The 20,508-nt window shown below is 40.0% G+C and overlaps 1 protein-coding gene across 11 annotated transcripts in view; it reads right to left on the reverse strand.

Moving 5' to 3' along the window:
• UBE3D (ubiquitin protein ligase E3D) overlaps nucleotides 1-20,508 on the reverse strand; it is a 202,016-nt gene that overhangs the window by 168,571 nt on the left and 12,937 nt on the right. For all 11 annotated transcript variants that reach the window (XM_082405877.1, XM_082405878.1, XM_082405881.1 and 8 more), the window contains exons 4-5: nucleotides 9,434-9,665; nucleotides 3,939-4,008 (exon numbers count right to left, since the gene is read on the reverse strand). In XM_082405877.1, coding sequence (XP_082262003.1) covers nucleotides 3,939-4,008; nucleotides 9,434-9,665 — 302 coding nt within the window. The remainder of the gene's footprint in view (nucleotides 1-3,938; nucleotides 4,009-9,433; nucleotides 9,666-20,508) is intronic.

Raw genomic sequence — 20,508 nt, forward strand, 5'->3', positions numbered from 1 at the left:
TGTTGCAGAGCACAGGCTCTAGGGTGTGTGGGCTTCAGTAGTTGTGGCACACGGGCTCAGTAGCTGTGGCTCGTGGGCTCTAGAGTGCAGGCTCAGTAGTTACAGTGCACGGGATTAGTTGCTCCGCGGCACGTGGGATCTTCCTGGACCAGAGCTCGAACCTGTGTCCGAATCTGTGTCCCCTGCATTGGCAGGCGGATTCTTAACCACCGTGCCACCAGGGAAGTCCCTTGCTTTGTCCTTTTAAGGGTAATTGGTTTATAGGTCAATTACCAAGCTTGGACTTAAACCGGGAAATATGTCTTCCCACGGTGTGTAGTCACAAATGTCTCTGCTCAGTTCTATTTTGTTTAGCTTGACTCCCTAGAGAGTATTCACTATCTCTGCACAGTTTGGTTGTACGCAAATTTGGCGAGAGGTTCTGCTCAAATGCCTCAAGCCATTATGGCTTCCATCTTCTGCTGCCCAGGTTGTGTGTGAATTGAGGAATGCAATCCAAGGCACAGCAAATTTTCTGGTCTCCCCAAGCTTTCAATTCTTATTGGACTCCCTGGCATCTATTGTATGCATGTATAGTTTTGCAATCAGCCAGAGCCGGGTTAAGAAGTTATCAGCTCAGCCCCTCCACGGCCCTCTTGCTTCCAAAATATCCCTCTTAAATTTCTACTTTCTCCTTTGCCTACCCTGAACCAAACCTACCACCTATAGATAATAAAGCTGTGTTTTTTTTCCTGCCCAAGTTTGGGGGGGCATGTGAAGTATGACAATGATCCCAAGCAAAAAAGGTCACAAATTTGCCCTTCTAACCCAAGGCAGTAGCAGTTTTTGATAACTACACCTCTCAAATCATTGCTTCATTTTGGTTATTTTCTAGTAGCTGTTCTTCTGAACTTGTACAGTTCAGTACTTGTTTCCTACAGAGTAGAACTATCCATTCTCTTTATGCCACCATTTTTGGAATTGGCGTCCTACTAATTTACTTTTAGAGTAGATGTGGATATAGCTCTCTTACATCACCCCACGCACATATTCACATACAATGACCTCCTAATATACTTATATATTGCATCATAAAGATTTTTGGTTAAATTGATATTCAGTGTTCACATTGTTGTGACCATAATGATACCATGGAAGTGCTTCCTTTTTTGTTCAATCTTCTGTTTTCCTGCAGCGCATAACTGCTTTCTTTTTCATGTGTTTAGTTTTTCCAAACACCTTTAGTTAATTCTTCCCATATGATGAGATGGCTTGTCTCAAGATTATTTGTTACATGTGGTCAAACCATTCAACAAATTTACCAGTTTCAGTGTATAACTGAAAAAGCCTTTATTACAATTTCTCTCCCCTTGCTTCAATCCAGGCTGTAACGCCTGCTGTCCATCCCTCACCCTGGGACTTCCTTATCTCATTCTCCTGTGTTGGACGATCTGTTCCCCAAATCCCACACTTTCTCTTCTGAGGTTAAATCCCTAGTTTTGATGATGCATACCCTATGGTAGATTCCTAAGGAAAATATAACTTTGAGGTCCATGTTTTGAGACCCTGTATTTCCAAATGTGTATTTATAATCTTCATCCTTGACTGACAGTTTGACTGTCTACTGAATTATTCTGGGTTGAAAATCTTTTTCCTTCTAAATTATGAGGGCATTCTTCATTGTCTTCTAGCTTTCAACACCGCTATTAAGAAGTTCAGTGCCATTCTAATTCCTAATCCTTTGTACATTACCTGCTTTTTTCTCTCTAGAAACTTCATCCTTGGCGTTTGGAAATCACTCAATTACGTGGCTTTAAGTAGCTTCCCTGTCACCCCTCCATTAATTATATGAGACACTTAGTGGGCTCTTTCAGTTGAGAAACTTAAGCCCTAGCTCTGGGAAATACCTTTTTAATGTGTTTTTGGTATTTTTGTTCTTTGATAATTTCCCCCACCCTGTTGTCTCTATTCTCTCTTTCTAGAATTTCTCCTAGCTAGATATTGGATGCCCTAAAAGGCTCAATTCATTCACTTATTCAACAAATATTTACTGGGTACCCACTATGTGCCAGATACTGATCTAAGTACTGTGGTTATCATGATAAATGAGATAGACAATATTCCTATCCTCAGGAAACTTACATGATCATTTTTTTGAAATTTCCTTTCCAATTTTCAACCTCTGTCTTTTGGTCCTTATTTCTAAAATAGTTCCTTAATTTTATTTTCCAGTCCTTTGGTTAGTTTTTTCAAGCTATTACATCTTTAATTCGACATTCTCCAAATTATAGAGATAATATTATTTCATTTCTCCAAGGACATTATGGTTTTTAAAAATATTTTCTTCTGTTTTATACATAATTTGTTTCTTCTCAATGCGTCTACTCTGTTTACTTGATTATTTATTTGCTTTGGACTCTTTTTAACATTTACTGATTCTCAGCAATCTATTCAGATTTAAGTGTAAGGTAGTAAAATGCTGAGAGGGAGCTCTTGTGTGTAGATATGAGGCTTGTTGAGAGTAGGATGGCTGAATATAAGCTCATTTTTTTGCTGTTACACGACCCCTGAGAATCAGTGTCTGCAGATCTTTACTCTGGTTAGTACACTTCCATTCCCTTATTCCAAGAAAGGCTGCTCCAATCTCCTACCTTGAGAGCATAAGCAAGTTGCAAGCGGAGAAAGAGTCTTAGGAATCTTATGGCTCCATATACAAACTTTGCATTAATCATCCTGCTCTCAGGCCCATGTCCCTCTTACCTGCTACCTCTAAACTCTGGCCAGTTCTGGGGATCTACAGTGAGAACTGGCTCACTCCTTATCTAAATGGTCTTCTGCAGACACCAAGGTTGCAGCTTCCTCCACACTGCCAAGTGTGTTCCTACCCGTCTCAGCTCTACAGCTTCCAAAAAAAGTTTGCTTACACCTCTATTTCACATCACTGTTTCCTCCCCATTTCTCTTTGTCTCTGTGGATGTCCTTCTTTTTTTTATTCCTTAACTGACATTTTAACTGGGCTTCAGGGAGGAGAGAAAAGCATGAAAAAAATCAATTCACCTTATTTAAACTGGAAGCCTTAAGATTTTCTAAGTCATTGCTTAAGGGACTTGTTTTCATTCTCCAAAAATGACATTGAGGGTGGCATCCTTTACTACTACTCATTCTTCCTTTTCTGTTCTCTCAGAGCAAGTTATGAGACTCTGATGAGCTTAAAAAACAAACAAAAAAATGCCACCATCTGCCTTCCCTTGAGTACAATAGTTTCATTTAACTCACATCTTCTAATTAATTCTATTAAAAACAATTATTCTTCACCCACAAAGCTAACACAGCATGCTGTAGCTCTCTAGACATTTTTAAACCATATCTTTAAAGAGTGATGCATTTTAATTATCAGGATTTCATTATTATATTGGAAAGTGGTATAACATAGGCTTTATGTAAAATATAATTAACGCTATTGGAAAAAAAAGAACAAGGAAGAGAGTATAAAACTCAGAATGTTTCAACAGGTTCTCTGCACCCCCAACCTCCAAGCCTCAAAACACAGCCCTGAGGCAGACAACAGCCAGGAAAAGCATCTCCTCCATCATCTCTGGTGACCAATTCTTCTGACTGTGGAGCTGTACTAAGAAAAAAGCTCCAATCTTCTTTAAGATAGACCCAAGTACAAGCTTTATACTATTGCTTTATATCTACAAAGAAGATATGAAATATTGAAAATGACCCAACTTCTTAATGCTTAAAACTCAGTACTATGTACTTACAAAGGTCAAAATACACAAACTTCTTGGCATATTGGATGATATATTAGTTGATTTCTATTTTTAAAAGCATCAGTTCTACAACATGCATTAGTCGTCTTTCATATATATTGACTATAAAATCTCCTTCTACCGTTTTTTTTTTTTTTTAACAAGAAGGCAATCATTTTGGCTTTTTTATTATGAAATTCTTACCTGATGACACAGTCTCTCCCAACATTACCTTGCAACGCTTACAAATTACTTTGGTATTTGCCTTTGGTTTCTGTAGAACAGAAAAATGTCATTTAAATGTCATTCAGCTTTTCTTAAAAGGAATATATAATTTTAACATCGTCTCTAGAGTATACATTGAACTTTACATTTTATTTTGCCATCTACTAAATACTGGGAATACATTTAGCTTGTATGCATAATTCACATGCACAGAGATCACTTTTTTCAAGTCTAAAGACAAAATGAACAGAATGATTTTTCCAAACTAGTCACCTCCTGATAATCTACACGTTGCCAAGTAATTTGAACAAGAAGCATCTTACATTTCTAAAAAGCACCTCCAAACATCATTTAGAATAGGCAGATGGTGGGCAACAAAGGCAGAGTGACAAAGGTTAGGTGACTTGCTCCAACTCATGTGTCCAGAAAACAGAAGAATTAGAACTTGAACCTATATTATTTTGACTCCTAGTCCAGTGCAATGTATGTAAAAGTAATCTATAATTCATAATCACCATTGGAAGTTAAAAATACCTAACCCATTCATATAATTCTATCTTTCCATTTAAGATATGCATTGTACCTGGAAAGATAGCATTCTGGAACAAATTCCTGAAACATTGTTAAACTTTGAAAATCCAACTTTATCACTGGGGATACAGATTAAAACAGCTAGCAGTCACCTAATTATTAAGAAAACAAAAGACTAATCTTTTAGACATACAGAACAGAGGTTGGCAGGAGTGGGCAAAAATGAGTGAAGGTAGTCAAAAGGTACAAACTACTTATAAAATAAGTCATGGGGATGTAATGTACAGTATGGCAACTGTAGTTAACAATACTGTATTGCATACTTGAAAGTTGCCTTAGTAAATCTTACAAGTTCTCATCACAAGAAAAAAAAGTTCTGTAACTAAGTATGGTGATGGATGTCAACTAAACTTATTGTCATGATCATTTTGAAGTAAATACAAATACTGAATCGCTATGTTGTACACCTAAAAGTAGTAAAATGTCCATTACACCTTAATAAAAAAAATCTTACTGACTTATAGTTTGTTATAGGAGATGATATTATAATTAATATCATGGTGGTTAAGAGCCTGGAGTCTGGGGCCAGACTTCCTAAGTTCAAATCCCAGCTCTGTTACTTACTAGACATGTGACCATGGGCAAGTTAATTAACCTGTTTTGGTTTCTTCATCTGTAAGATGAAATCGACAGTAGTGTTAACTCACAGAGCTGTTTATTAGGATCTAAAACGGAGTGCTGTAAAACACTCTCCCTGGCACATGGGTAACTGCTAGGCAGATGTTACGTAAATAAAATACACTTTTGGCACACTTCATTCAAGAAATGGGCAGAAAACCCATACCTTCCCACAAAGGTATAGAGTTTTTTGTCTGGATGTGCTGCTAGTAACTAATAGAGCTGATATTTAAATCCAGGTCCCTTTGATGCTACAGCTTATGCTTCCTAAGCACTATGCCAAGTGTTTTCCAAACTAATTCATAGAATCAATTCAGTGGGTGACACCCTGAGTTTTTAAAGAAATATGAAATAGAATAGAACAGAAAATATCACCGTGCTTCAAACATAGTGTAAGTAGTTCTTTAAGAAACATCTACTTGAGGTGCATCTGTCTCTCTGTGTGTGCATTATCAGATCTTAATGTAAAAAAATTATTATATAGCTCTTACTTTAGTTAGAGGTCAAAAAAAAAAGTCAAAAGCCACAGACATAGGAACCAAGGCAGGTGCCAATTTGTTTAGGTCCAGGCAAGGTTACAGGAAGACGACAGCTTAGAAACCAAGCATGCTCAACTGTAAAGTTTCACATTTTGGCAGTTTCATGCTTTCTTACAATAAAATCTATCTGTATGGCTCCAAATTGGTATTAAAGACACTTTTTAAAGGATGCTATTTCGTACAAGTTAAATCAGACCATCCTCATTAAATCTTACCAAATACTAAGGGCTTTACTAAAAACTAATACAGGTTATTGGAGTAGCAATGCTTAAGAAGAAGGGATTTTTCTGTTCGAAGCAAAAAATTTTTTGTCAGGTGCTGTTATGTATTTCATTTATTATTGCTCTTATAGCACATTTTGCTTTGTCTTTCAATGAAGCGGAAGAAGTGGGTTTTGTTGGTTGGTTTTTAAAATAAAATTCTACCTTTTCAACACATGGGTAATCAGGATTTTAAAATCTGATCAATAAAAAAACAAATTACCTCAAACAACCAAATGTGTGAATTTTGATTCAAACAAATTTTACTGACATCAGAAGATACTTCTAATAAAATTTGTAAAATCTGTATATGGTCTGGTATTGTACCATCGAGTGTTCATTTTGTCTGGTGTGAAAATGACACTGTGTTCATGTGAAAAAGAACAATCCATATGGGGTGAAATGACATAATGTCTGGGATTTGCTTTAAAGCACTTCAGCGAAAAACTAACAATAAAATGGGCAGATGAAGCATACTTTATGAATCAAGATGACTGGTATACGGAAGTTCATAATTCTATTTTTTACATTTGGGAACGTTTACAAAGCTCAACACGTTATTCTAAGAAAAACAAAAAAAAGAGAGACCCTCATGGATTTAACAAGACAAACAAATAACCAAAAAAAAAGGTAAAACTGTTAGTCATGCTCGCCAGCTAAAATACCAATGTTCAATTTCACTTGTTCTTTAAAATATAGGTTGAAGTCATCAGTGTGGCTATACTTTCGTCTAGAATAATAATATGAATCTTATAAAAGATTGAGGTGCCACCTTTATCAACCTGTTGTAAGATGCAAAATTTTTATTATGTTGGTGAAATGAAAAATATTGTGAAATAACAAATATTCAGTAGATGTCTTTTGAAAAGCAAAGATATATACTGTCACGTTCACAGAGGCACAAATAACACACTGTACACATACGGGGTTATTCAAGGAAAGGAATAAGTGTTGGACTTTGTTTATGCTGTTTCTTTGTCATTTATGAATATTTTAGTTCAAGAGATATGCTTTGGAGTAATTCATTGTCAAATACTCCTTAAGCAGAACTAAATATACATTTCTCATGGTGAGGTGAGTTATCTCTTAAAATCCCTTTCCACAATTAAAATAGATTTTTATAATCTCTCACAAGCAGAGGCAGAAATGACTCCTACCAAACACTCAGAATACACACAGAATGCACCATTAATGTCTGATAAGCTAAACAGTCTTGACCTTTTAAATTAGCATATTACAATGCTTTTAATTCTGTTAAAGAGAAACTCTGCTTTGCAGTGCATTTTTCTTGACCTGCGCTTAAAGGAAATAATAAAGCGAGTTGCGCAAAGAAGCAGCCTAGCAGTGTAGGAACTCTACAGAGCAAACATGAAAGACAGACGTTGTTGTGGACTAATTAAATCAATATATCTGCGAGATGGCACCGCGGCTCGGAGAGGTGAATCAGCCTCCGGTCCTCGTTTTTATTTTCCTTTGTGTTGCTTCCATTTCTAAGGACCCTTGATATTGTCTCGCCAAAAAAACGTTTCCCAAGAGATACCATTAGGATGCTGTGTCACCATGTGACATTTCAAAACCCTGCTAGATGGCTAGACGGGGTGATATGAGAAACAGGTTTTCAATAGCACAGAGAAGCCTTGTTCCCACAAGACCCTTGAGAGTACTGTTTAAGGAGTCCCTCCAAATTTATGTTACTATTTTGGTCACAGGCATATTCTTTCAACTGCAGCAATATGCAATTAAAGTGAAACTTTCATCTAGGTTAACTTGAAAACAATCTTGTTAACAGCAGCTTGTCATGACGATAATTTCCCACAGTCTCCTTGATACTTAAAAAACTGTAATGTCTCAATATGAAGGGTCTTCCTTTAACACGTGGGATGGTTGTTCACAATTAAGAGGAATTCTTATAAATGGCATCATATAACTGATAAAGACATAAATGTGAGGAATCTACTCCCATACAGAATGCAGAGCTCATCTGAAAGAAGGAAACTCACGGTTTTTCTTATTTAATCTTTCCCACTCCCCTTCTCGTACCTTCCAAACATTTTAAAAATTTATACCTTAATCATAAAAATGAAAGTCAAAATACACAAAACATAAAGTACTAGTACAGAAATTTAGATTAAAATATAATTTTACTATAACCATATTAAATATAACTAAACCATAGATTTATATTATGTGCTTACCATTTATCTTTTAAAAATATAGAAGGCTATAGCCCTAGAATTTGTGGGGGGTATTCTTATACATATATATATACATATATATATACATTAGAATATATACATACATTTTATCTAATGTATATTATCTAATACACACACACATATACACACTGAAAAGCAGTGGAGATCAAAGGAAATATGAATGGTTATGATTTTACTAAAGGTAAAGATACATACAGAGAAAGAGTTGGGGGAGAGAAGGAGAGCGAGAGACAGTAAACTACTATAATTTTAAATAAACCTAAAGGTAAAGGGATTTGTGTTTATGGTGAAAGATGAGATACTTACATAATGTAAACAGATAACAGCTTAACCTCGATATTTGACAAACTTCCTTAATCTCCCGCAAATTAGAAAATAGTTCTATAAACTAGCTGACAACCTAAGAGCTGCGGACTGCTGCGTGTTTCCTAGAGTGGCTCAGTTCTCATTACAAAAATTAAATGAGTTCTAAATGAAACTTAACACACAATGCTTTTGTTCCTACCAATAATCAGATGTTAAAATGAAGGTTCTCTGGCAATGATTTTCTTAACTTTTTAAATCACATCAGTATTGACTTGCCATCCAGGGAATGATTTCTCACAAGGGCCAAGTCAATGGCACTGATTTTCTTTTAAAATAAGGTAAACCACCTGTTCTCTGCAGTGAGAGGAAATGGCCTTCTCCCTCCAGCAACTTTGAGAGGAACTGCCTGACCTCGCTCATTAAGCATCAGCTTGGAGCCTGCAGTCCGAGCTTTATTTCCACGCTTGGGCTCCTCCACTTCCTCTTTTGCCTTGATGGCATCTGATTGTATGACACCAGCAGAAGTCTAGACTAGGGGCAGACACAGGAAAATACCTGGACCTATCAGGACAGTACATATCTTGAAGGCAAAGAACACATTTAATTTAAATCAGACTGTGAGGATAAAATGCACATGGATGACGGAATATTGTCCTAAAAGCAAGGAAGGAGGGCATTTTGGTTTGTAAAACGGTAACATTCCCAAAGTCTACGCGGGAAGAAGTCCTCTTCCCCTTCTTCCTCCCGCTCCCGTGGCTGTTTTGGTTTAAGGCCACAAGCTTTTTCCATAACAAAAGAGCAGAGCTGGATGATGAAGGCAACTGAAAATCATGGATTTTGGTCTTTAGAACTGTCTGTCACATGCCCTGAATGAAGAAAAGACTGGAGAAAGCAGTTTTCTAAACCGACCTCTAAATGAGCATTTATTTTGAAAGATACATTACCATTTTTAAATGGTTCTCGGAAGAAAGACAGCGCGTCTCCACTGGGGCTACTGCAGGTCTCGGCTGCTGTGAATCATGTCTTAAGTTCACCAAGAAGAAACAGTCTCCAGTGAAACAGTCATTCTCTTGTGGATGAAGTGGCTTATTAGCAAAGGGGTTGGCATGGCAACACCACTCGTCAACCAGAGCACCCCAGTTTTCCTGTGGCAGGGGGAGCAGTCTCAGGAGCTTCCTAGTGGAAAGAGGAAAACAATGCTTTACAGGACAAAATGGAACTGTGACGTTCTCTCAACTAAATCAGCATAAAGGATGAAAGAAACTCATCAACCACATTACTTGCAGTGTTATTTTTGCCCCTGATGGCACCAGTAATATATACTCACTATAGACAATTTTGAAAACGCAGGGAGGTATAAAGCAAATAAAAACCATCCTTGGATGGACCTAGAGATTGTCATACCGAGTGAAGTAAGTCAGACTTACTTCACTTATTCCTAAGACAAATATCATATGATATCGCTTATATGTGGAATCTAAAAAAAAGGGCACAAATGAACTTATTTACAGAACAGAAATAGATGTAGAAAACAAACTTATGGTTATCATAAGGGGGGGGGAGGGATAAATTGGAAGACTGGGATTGACATACACACACTACTATATATAAAACAGATAACTAATAAGGACCTACTGTAGAGCACAGGGAACTCCACTCAATACTCTGTAATGGCCTATATGGGAAAAGTTTCTAAAAAAAGAGTGGATATATGTATATGTATAACTGATTCGCTTTGCTGTACACCTGAAACTAACACAACATTGTAAATCAACTATACTCCAATAAAATTAAAAAAAAAAAATCCTTTCTTTACCACCCAAGGACAGGTAGCTATTTTTTTACATGACTGTATTTCTTTGCCAGCCTTTCAAGAGAGACAGCTGTACACAGGCACACAGTCTGGGATCAGAGGAAATACACAAACTGTATCTTGCTTTCATTGTTTTATTTAGCTATATCATGATACTTAATGACTGCATTCTATTCCATAGGTATGCCAAAACTTTTTAGATCATTCCCTCACTGTTAGATATTTGGGTTTTGAGTATTTCATTATCAACAACCCTGAGAGGAACAGTCCTAGAAAATTTGTATACAGATCTGATTATTTCCTTGGGAAAGAAATCTTGTAAGTGTGACATTACATGCACAAACGATGCGCATTTTTTTTAAATTAATTAATTAATTTATTTTTGGCTGCGTTGGTTCTTCATTGGTTCTTTGTTGCTACGCGCGGGTTTTCTCTAGTTGCTGCGAGCGGGGGCTACTCTTTGTTGTGGTGCGCGGGCTTCTCACTGCGGTGGCTTCTCTTGTTGCAGAGGACGGGCTCTAGGCGCGCGGGCTTCAGTAGCTGTGGCACGCGGGCTCAGTAGTTGTGGCTCACAGGCTCTAGAGCGCAGGCTCAGTAGTTGTGGCGCGTGGGCTTAGTTGCTTCACGGCATGTGGGATCTTCCCGGACCAAGGCTCAAACCCGTGTCCCCTGCACTGGCAGGCAGATTCTCAACCACTGCGCCACCAGGGAAGTCCCAATGTGCATATGTTTTAAACTCAATTCCTATATTGACAAACTGCTTTCCAGAAAGGCTATACCAATCCATGATTCTTCCACTTACTTTTTTCAGAATTGAACACTATCATTTTTCCATGTTAATTGGTGAAAGTGTTCTCAATACTGCTGTAACTGGCAATTCTTTAATTACTGGTGAGATTGAACTGGCTTTCATATTTAGTCGCCACTGTGTTTCTTCTGTGAATTACGATCAATGGCTATTTTCCAGTGAGATGTTAGTATGTTCTTATTAAATTGTACAAGTATATTCTATATTAAGAATATCAGTCCTTTGTCTAAAATCTGTGACAAATATTTTTCCAGTGTTATTGCCTCTAATTTGATTAACATGTCTTAAATTTCAAATCATACAACCCTTTCTTCTGTGATTTCTCTCATTACTATTTTCTATAAACTTTTTATTTTGGTATAATTTTACGTTTACAGAAAAGTTACAAAGGTAGTACAAATAGTTCTCATATATACTTCACCCAGCTTTCCCTAATGTTAACATCTTACATAACCAGGGAGGGTTTGTCAAAACTACTGACTTTATCTGGATCCCCCTAGTTTTTCCACTAAAGTCCTCTTTTTCTGTTCCAGGATCCAATTCACAACACACTGCATTTAGTCATCATGTTTCCCTCATCTCCTCTGCTCTGTGGCAGTCTTTCCTTGTTTTTCAGGACCTTGAGATTTTTGAAGAGCACTGGTCAGGTATTTTACAGAATATCCCTCACTTGAGTTTGTCTGGTATTTTCTCAAGATTAGACTGAGACTATGGGTTTGGGGGATGTCTACCACTGAGGTGACTTCTCATCACACCAAACCCAGAGAAGACACTGTATCAGTATGACTTATCCCTGGGGATGTCAACCTTGATCACTCGGTTAAGGTGGCATCTGCAAGGTTCCTCCACTAGCAGAGCTCCTATTTCTGCCTTTGCACACTCTATTGTTTGGAAGTGAGTCATTAAATCCAGGCCACACTCAAGGGAAGAGAAATTAAGCTCCACTCTGTCATTATTATTTATGCTTAGAACATCCTTACAATTAAGTAGCCCCTTATATTTGCTCCCAGTTTTTGTTTTAATGGTTTCATTTTTTTCCTGTAGAAATATAGACACCTGAGACGTTTCCATGGTTTACCTCTATTTTAATCTAAATTGGGAAGATTTAATCTAAATTTACCTCTATTTTAATCTCAATTGGTCTAAGGGGTGAAGAAATGTGGGCAGGATGATGAGGACATTTCAAAATAATTTATCCTGAAAAAAAAAAAAAAAAGCCAGAATACAAGCATGCTTCTGGTCTTCCTAATGCCTTTGAATATTGTGAAAGCTTAAAGCACCCTGAATACTTGCTCACTTCTGCTCCAATCGACTGGACCATTTGCCTGCTAAGGATCAACTGTATTTGATCACAGACCTGTTTATGCCACTTATGCATGTTTTTTTAGTTACATAATTTAATCAAACATGTTATTTTAGTTACATAATTTAATCAAACATGTAAACCAAGGAAATATGAGTTGCTATTCCTCTGAAAGCTAAACATTTCAGAGAAGAGGAAAGTCAGTTATTAAAAAACAAAATCAGTGGTGGAATGTGGGAGATACAACTATAAAAAAACTGAGGCGAGGGGGAAAGAATAAAAATCTAGAAGAATTCTGCAATCAGACTGCTTCAGTGTCTAACTTCTCGTTCCACTTTAAAGAAACCTAAACTGGAAACTCTGGATAATGAATTTAGGATGGCATAAGTGAAAAAAGCTAAAAGAGTCCACAGCAGCAGACTCATATTCAACAAAAAGATATTAGTTCCATACTAAAATACTAGTAAGTTAATGTACATTTGCATGTTTTAAATGAAAATATTTAAGATGCAAATGTATCGTTTTTAAATGATTCCCTCACATGAACCCTTTTTCTTTGATTTCCCCAATCAACTCTGAGTCTCATAAAAGGGCAATTATAACATGGAAGAGGGTAGACATTTAAGTTTAACTCCAGAGGACAGAAGTAGGAACAAGAAAGGCTGATTTTAGTTTAATAGAAGCAAGAACGTTCCCTTTTAAATTAGGAAATGCTGCACCATTAGCATCATTCAAATTGCTGAGTCTATGAAGGAGATTAAGAATCGATTCTTTCAACATACACTTTCTAGAAGTCCACTACTAGGAGTCAGGCATTCTGCCGACACAAAATATTAGTACATACAGTCCCTTTGTCAAGGTATTCATATTCTAGTGGGAAATATACATCTATGAACAAATAACAAATCCAGAATATAATAGATGCTCATAACAGAGCAGCAGTCCTAAATTCTTGGGAGTTGACGGGGGAAAGGGAGGGGATGGCTCAGACCCCTTTGAAAATCCGATGAAAGCGTTAGCCCCTTTCTTCAAACATACATTCCCACCTGCACACAAAATCTGCATATTACTTTAGGGGATTCGTGGACTCGCAAAACCAATCCATGAATTCAGGGCAATATGTACAAAGTGCTAGGGAAGTAGAGTGCCGCTGGACTTCAGAGAAGAGGTAACATCTGAGCTGACCTTTGAAGGATGAATAGGAGTTCTCCAGGCACTGAAAGGAACTAAGGGCGTCCCAGGTGTAGGAAACAATATGAAGACAGGCACCATATATGTTTAACTTGCCACTGGAGTCCTGGTGTCAGACACAGTGCCTGACTCACAGTGTAAGCTCTTAAATAAAGGAATGAACTAGCATGCGTGGATAACTATAACATGTGAGGCCCCTGGTTGGGTCTGCAGCATACTCGGATGAAAGGGTTAACAAATATTTTCCTTTGCTTGAGAATCTGACCTTTGGTTTAACCACCTAGACCTGTTACCCTGGAAGCCAGGTAGATGGTAGGCATTGATTATTTTGCTAGGCAGCGCTGACTATGGTAAAAATTATCCTTGATTGGTATATCGCATCTGGACGAGGAGGAAGTTTGAATGAGCTGTAAATATTAGATGAGGATGCCACGCTTTAAACTTCCCTGAATGCAGGTCTTCATGGGGAACCCTAGAAACTATGCCAAAGAATTATCACAAGAGCTATTGGCTGTGTAGGGCATGAGGCTTCTTCTCAGGGTAGCTCCTGCACCTGCCAGATATGAATCTTGCACTTTGTACCTGGAACTGTGTCACATGGGGAGACGAGAGTCCCCAGAGGGGTATGTGACCTGCCATTTGCTTGGACTGCCGCAGGCCCTCTGCTGAGGCAAACTCCTGCCACCGCCCCGAAGGCGCGAAACGTGGCCTGCAGTTGTGTTGTGAGCCCACACATTTAATTGAACTTAAGAAAACCTCAGGTGGGCACCTCCCACACCTTATTCCATGTAATGCTTACTACAACTTTGTGAGGTGAGAATTTCCATTCCCCTGTTACAGAGAAGGAAAGGGAGGCTCAGAAATATTAAATAATCTGTACAAGTTCACAGAGTCAGAGCTGATGAAGGAAGGCAGGATCTTAACCCAGGTCTTCCAGACTCCGAACTAACTCTCTCCCTTGGAATCTATTCCCTCTCCTGGTAACACAGAACATCAGTAAAGGGGACAGGGAAGGTGGGATGGTACAGACTACATGGGGTGTGACACGTCAACCGAAGGGGCGGGAACTTGGTTCTACAGATAGCTGGGGAGCGTCACAGAATTTAAGGTGCGGGAGTGACAGGTCGGATTTGAATTTTTACAAAGATGAGGAGGAAGACAGACAAAGGTGCCTGTTCAGAGTAAGAGTTGGGCCTAAACAGGCTCCTAGATCTTCTCCATCACTAAGATTCTCTGTCCCTTGACATTTTGCACGTAGTGCCAATAAACAGATGCTCAATACAGTGTCAAAGGCAGCAATGTCAAAACCTCATACATGATCAGAAATGAAACTGCACCGAGACTTAGAGAGATCTGGGAGCGTTGATGCACATTCGCACACAATGTGATATTTCAGACTTAACTTGACCCTGTATCACGGTGAATAAAAGCTATACTATATCCCATAGCTATCTATGTAAGACATCAAGCAAGAAAGAGCCTAATTCTCAAGTCATTGCAAAGATAAAAGTGTTTTTACAGCAGAAAGAAATTTTCTGATGTTTGGAAAAAACATAAAACCTTTAAGAACAAAAGATGTATTTTAATCACAGCTCTCCTGAAAGTGTATCTATCGAAAACCCTGAAACTTTGATATGATCTATTTCCCAAGAGAACTTTCAAAGGAAAATAGATACCACATTTTTTTCAAGGTAGTTTTTACGTAAAAACCTGCTGAAGCTCAGAAAAAGAGTGAAATGATTTCTTGAACATTCTCTCAGCTTAAGATTCTATGATGAACAGCAACACATGCTTTTAATTAATTAAAATGTTTTAGTTATTTTTAACGTATCTTAAGCATAAGCTTTGGGGGCAAAAAACTTAAAATGCACAATTTTATTTTATTTTATTTATTTTTTTAAACTTGGTCAATGAGTATAAACAATTTTTAATCTTTTAGTTCATATTGCCAAATTGCCTTCAGAAAAAAAATGATCAATTTAAAGATCCACCACTAACATTGAAGAGTATCCATTTTACTACATTTTAAAATGCACAACTTTAATAAATGTTATTGATTGATGGTGTTTATTTAAAACTTAAACATAGACAAGAAAATGAAATGCTTTAACTTTAAAATCAACCATTAATCAGTGATATTAACAACGGTAATACAGAGATTTCACGTTGGATTAGAACCAAGTGGGCAATAAGAATTTTAAGAAAAAATCAAATATCTAAAGCTCAAGATACAGCCACTAGAATATAGATAAGCTGGCATTATTATTTATTCCAAAAGTTTGTACAATGTTACCAATAATTCAGTGTGTGCCTGTCCTCTCTTTTCACCTCTTTGTTCTCTTTCATAGAAAAGTGACTATTCATAGGAGTAGTTATTTTCAGACTACAATAATAGCTGGTCTGTCAAGGGACCAATCAACTAGTTGGATATTCTGACATCTCATGTTTCCGTTAAGTTCATTCTGCTTATTACCTGCTAGAGTTTCAATGCCCTCATAGTTGCTGGGCTGACACCCAGCTCTGCTGGTGCAGGTGGAACCGGGAGGGCCTTTCCAGAGACCTTGGGACACCTCTCAAATGACTGAAAATCAGGCTGATGTTTCAAAGAGTGTTTGACCAACCGATATAATTCAAGTCTGACATGAATTTATTTCTAAAAGACATAACAAATTCCAAACACAACGACCATTTAGCTGTTTCTGAGACTGATCACAATGAACTAAATTTTATTATTATTGTTGCTTGATATTAGGGACTGTTAACAAGAGAATAATCAAAAATTGTATATGTTTGGACAATTTTTACAGAAAAACTCTGCTGAACTGGTAAGAATGCAAATTGGAGAATTTTATTGTAAAGAAACAAGGCATTATTTTCAAACAACCAAACAAATGGCTAGGAACGTGTGATTCTGAATGAAGAAAAAAGACTGCTGTAATTAGCAGATTTCATGCACCCCGGTGCTAGTAAGTATTAAAAGCCATTAATGAGTCTTAATAGGTTAAACAGTCTTCTGCACCTATTATTTGCTTGACAAGAATCTTTTTCATTCAAAAAAAAAAAAGTAACAAGCATTAGTCTTGCACTATCCAAATAATCATGATTCACAGAACTCAAGGTGCAACTTTCTGAGGTTCACTAAGCACAGAATTTTCATGCTGGCAGGACTCTTACAGGTCTATCTAACTGAACCTCTGAATTTTGCAGATGAGGAAACTGAGAATCAAAGTGACTTGTTCCCAGATAGAAAGGCTGGCCGGTAAGCAGATCTTAACTCGGCTCCATTGCTCCCAATACAAGAGCTCCTGCTAAGACAAACCACCATATTCTAAGATGCCTTCCTGAAAAGAATGCCGACGATGAGTTGATTACAGCACATACAAGCCTCCTTTGAAATACCTTTGGTTTTACTTTCTACTCAACAAGCACAGATGTCCTTACCACCTGCGTGGCACAGGTAACTGGGGAGAAATGAGACGACCACTGGGCTTGATGCAAACAGTCAGCGTGACATCCTTGTGCAGACACAGGAGGAAGCATGTCTTTCCATCAAACAGAGAGCCACGGGGCCTGCTGCCTAAGAGTGAAATGGAAGCAAAGCCTTCCGTCGCCTACTAAGGATTTCTCCGCATTGCTCAAGAGGCCCCCAGGTGCCAGGCGCACATGTGTGACAGGCAAAGGCGTCCAGGGAAGCCTTGTGAAGTGATCAAGGCCTAAGTCACATCCACTGTGGACCTTCTCGCAAAGAAAAAGGGAGAGAGGGGTTCATTTCCCTGGCACACCTAAAAAATACGGAGTCCTGCGTCAAAAAGGCTTGAAACACTGTACTAGATAATCTGCTAGGTTGCCAATAAGGCCGATTATGGAAAAGGGGGTGGAAGGAGGCTGTAAAGCCAACTAAAAGGAGCTTGCCGAGTATTTACTATTATATATGTCACAGCCTTAAATGTAAGAGCGTTTATTCTCTTCACAAGTTAGGAAACTAGGCCGTCTTACATCTACATAAGAAGCAGCGGAGGTGATGTGGACAAGGTTCCCCAGCCTGTGGTGGTAAAGCTGGAGTTCACACCCAGGTCCCGTTCTCCCGCTCTGCCTCTCACTCCACGGCCTCCCGATGGTCAGGATTAGGGAGAGTGCATACGGTCTTCCAGTGTCAGCCTCTAAGCCCTCCTAGCTCTCAAGTCCAGGGTCGTAAACAGGACTGACACAAAACAGAAGATGCAGTATCAGCCAATGATGTACGAGCACATCCTTCAGGCCAAGCACGCCAGGACAGTCCGTTACTCTAGTAAACTCGCTCCTCTGTGACTTCCAGGTCTCTCACTGTTGTAGAGGCACACGTGTTTCAGAAACTGCGTCTGAGAGTTAAACCAAAGCCAGAAATAGACTGAGAGAAGGAAGACTGTCCTGGTTAAACTCCAGGGTAAGCTGGGATCCTCTGGACCTTCCAGGCTCAAGCGGGCCTACCCCTGACAGCGTGTCGTGCGGCCACCTCAGCCTTAGGGAAACTGAGCGAGGACGTTCTCCCTGCCCTGCAGATTCAGAGTCACCCCGTGGCTTCCCCAAGATAATCACTCAGAGGGTGCTCTGCTCACAAGCCCCCCACTTATACTAGCATAAGTTTCCGCGATCTCATCTACCCGGGATGCTGCCAGAAATCAGAGAGCAAGCAAGAGAGGTTGATGGAGGGCCCGAAGAAGCACCCTAACATGTACTCGAGTCAACCCGGCAAGAATTTTTTTTTTTTTAATTTTATTTATTTATTTATTTTTGGCTGTGTTGGGTCTTCGTTTCCGTGCGAGGGCTTTCTCTAGTTGCGGCGAGCAGGGGCCACTCTTCATCGCGGTGCGCGGGCCTCTCACTATCGCGGCCTCTCTTGTTGCGGAGCACAGGCTCCAGACGCGCAGGCTCAGTAATTGTGGCTCACGGGCCCAGTTGCTCCGCGGCATGTGGGATCCTCCCAGACCAGGGCTCGAACCCGTGTCCCCTGCATTAGCAGGCAGATTCTCCACCACCGCGCCACCAGGGAAGCCCCGGCAAGAATTTATAGAGAATGCACTCTTCCTCAGGCAGCCAGCCTGTTGCTGGGGGCGGTGATGATGAAGATGGTGATAAGAGCAAGAATTACAGCAGGAGCTATCGCATACTGAATGCTTAGCGGTTACACTCATTCGCTCCTCCCCCGAACCCTACGGGGGTAGCTCTTATTGTTATCTGTATCTTTGTAATAATAAAAAAAAAAAGAAAAATGAAGGCACAGAGTGGGTAAGTAACTTCCCCAGGGTCACAGCTAGTAACTGGTGGACACAAACACAGACAGTCTGGCTTCCGGGTCTGTACTACCAGCCACTACACAACACTGCACTCTAAATATGAGCGAGGAGTAACATGCGTTATGTGTAGGACTATCCCGCACCCAAAGCCTCCAGTTTAGGCGGGAAGACAGGCGAATAAACCTCCGAGGAGCACAGAAACCAACCCAGGGTTCAGGAGAGGCTCCCGGCAGAGATCTGCTGAATCTAGGTAGGCGCTAACCAGCGGGAGATGGGGAACGGGGGTGCATTCCAGGAGCGGGGTAGCTTTCACTAGGCACTAGGGTGGGGAAACCCATGAAGAGACCGTGGGACTGCAGGCCGATCGCTGGGGCTGTGCACAGGACGTGTGTAGGGAAGGAAGCAGGCGGGCGAGGGCGGGCTAGAACACGAGGGTGCAGAGGTAAGCAGAGGCACGCTCACAAAGCACCCGGCGCGGCATGCGGAGGGCTTACGGGATTTATCTTGGAAGACATGGGAGGCCACGGAGGGTCTGAACGGGGGAAGCCGGCTGCTTTTGGGAACAATCACTGGGCGGTCTAGACGTGATCAGAGGGGATGAACCCAGAGTCAGGCTGAGCGCGTGAGGAGCAGGCAGCAAGGGCTCTTCGGCGAGAGAACAGTGGCATCGACTAAGAGGTGGAGGAAAGTGGAGAAACGCGGAGAAGGAAGTAGCAAAAGTACCCGGTAACTGGCTACCTGCAGGGGGACAGAGAGGAAGCCTAGGCAACAGCACCAAGATTCCACTTTGGGGACACAGGGAGAGAGAGGTCTGGTGTTCATTCCTCCATGGAGACCCGGAACACTGGAGGAGGAGGGGTCTCATGTAAGTCTCCAAGGAAACCCATCCAACAAAGAGCTCTAAATTCTTCCTTTAAATATTGTCAACAGGGACTTCCCTGGTGGTGCCGTGGTTAAGAATCCGCCTGCCAATGCAGAGGACACGGGTTCAAGCCCTGGTCTGGGAAGATCCCACATACCATGGAGCAACTAAGCCCGTATGCCACAACTACTGAGCCTGTGTGCCACAACTACTGAGCCTGCACTTTAGAGCCCACGAGCCACAACTACTGAGCCCATGCACCACAACTACTGATGCCCACACGCCTAGAGCCCGTGCTCCACAACAAGAGAAGCCATCGCAATGAGAAGCCCATGCACCGCAACGAAGAGTAGCCCCCACTCACCACAACTAGAGAAAGCCGGTGCACAGCAAGTAAGACCCAACTCAGCCAAAAACAAAGTTAAAAAAATACTGTTAACGATAATAAGGGTTTGCTCTGTCTTTCCAGCCTATGAGTGATTAGAAAATTCAGAGAGCAGGGTTTGCGCCCAGGAAACAAAGAGGCTGACAGGAGGAGAGGATGGAAAAATAATTAAAAGAGACAACATGGGAATACAAAGAATACAGCAAAGGGCCCTTCCCATCTCAATGGGGTAATCACAGGACACCTCGAAGGCAGGTTACAGCATTAACCTAAGCATGGAGAAAAGGTTAATTTGTGCTTTATATGCTGTTTTAATAAGCAGGGAAACAGGAAATGGATTTTAGAAAGGCACTAAGAGAAATAGTTCAAGTACAAAATTGTGCT

Source organism: Balaenoptera borealis, assembly GCF_965194805.1.
Source record: "Balaenoptera borealis genome assembly, chromosome: 9".
NCBI classification, from domain to species: Eukaryota; Metazoa; Chordata; class Mammalia; order Artiodactyla; family Balaenopteridae; genus Balaenoptera; species Balaenoptera borealis.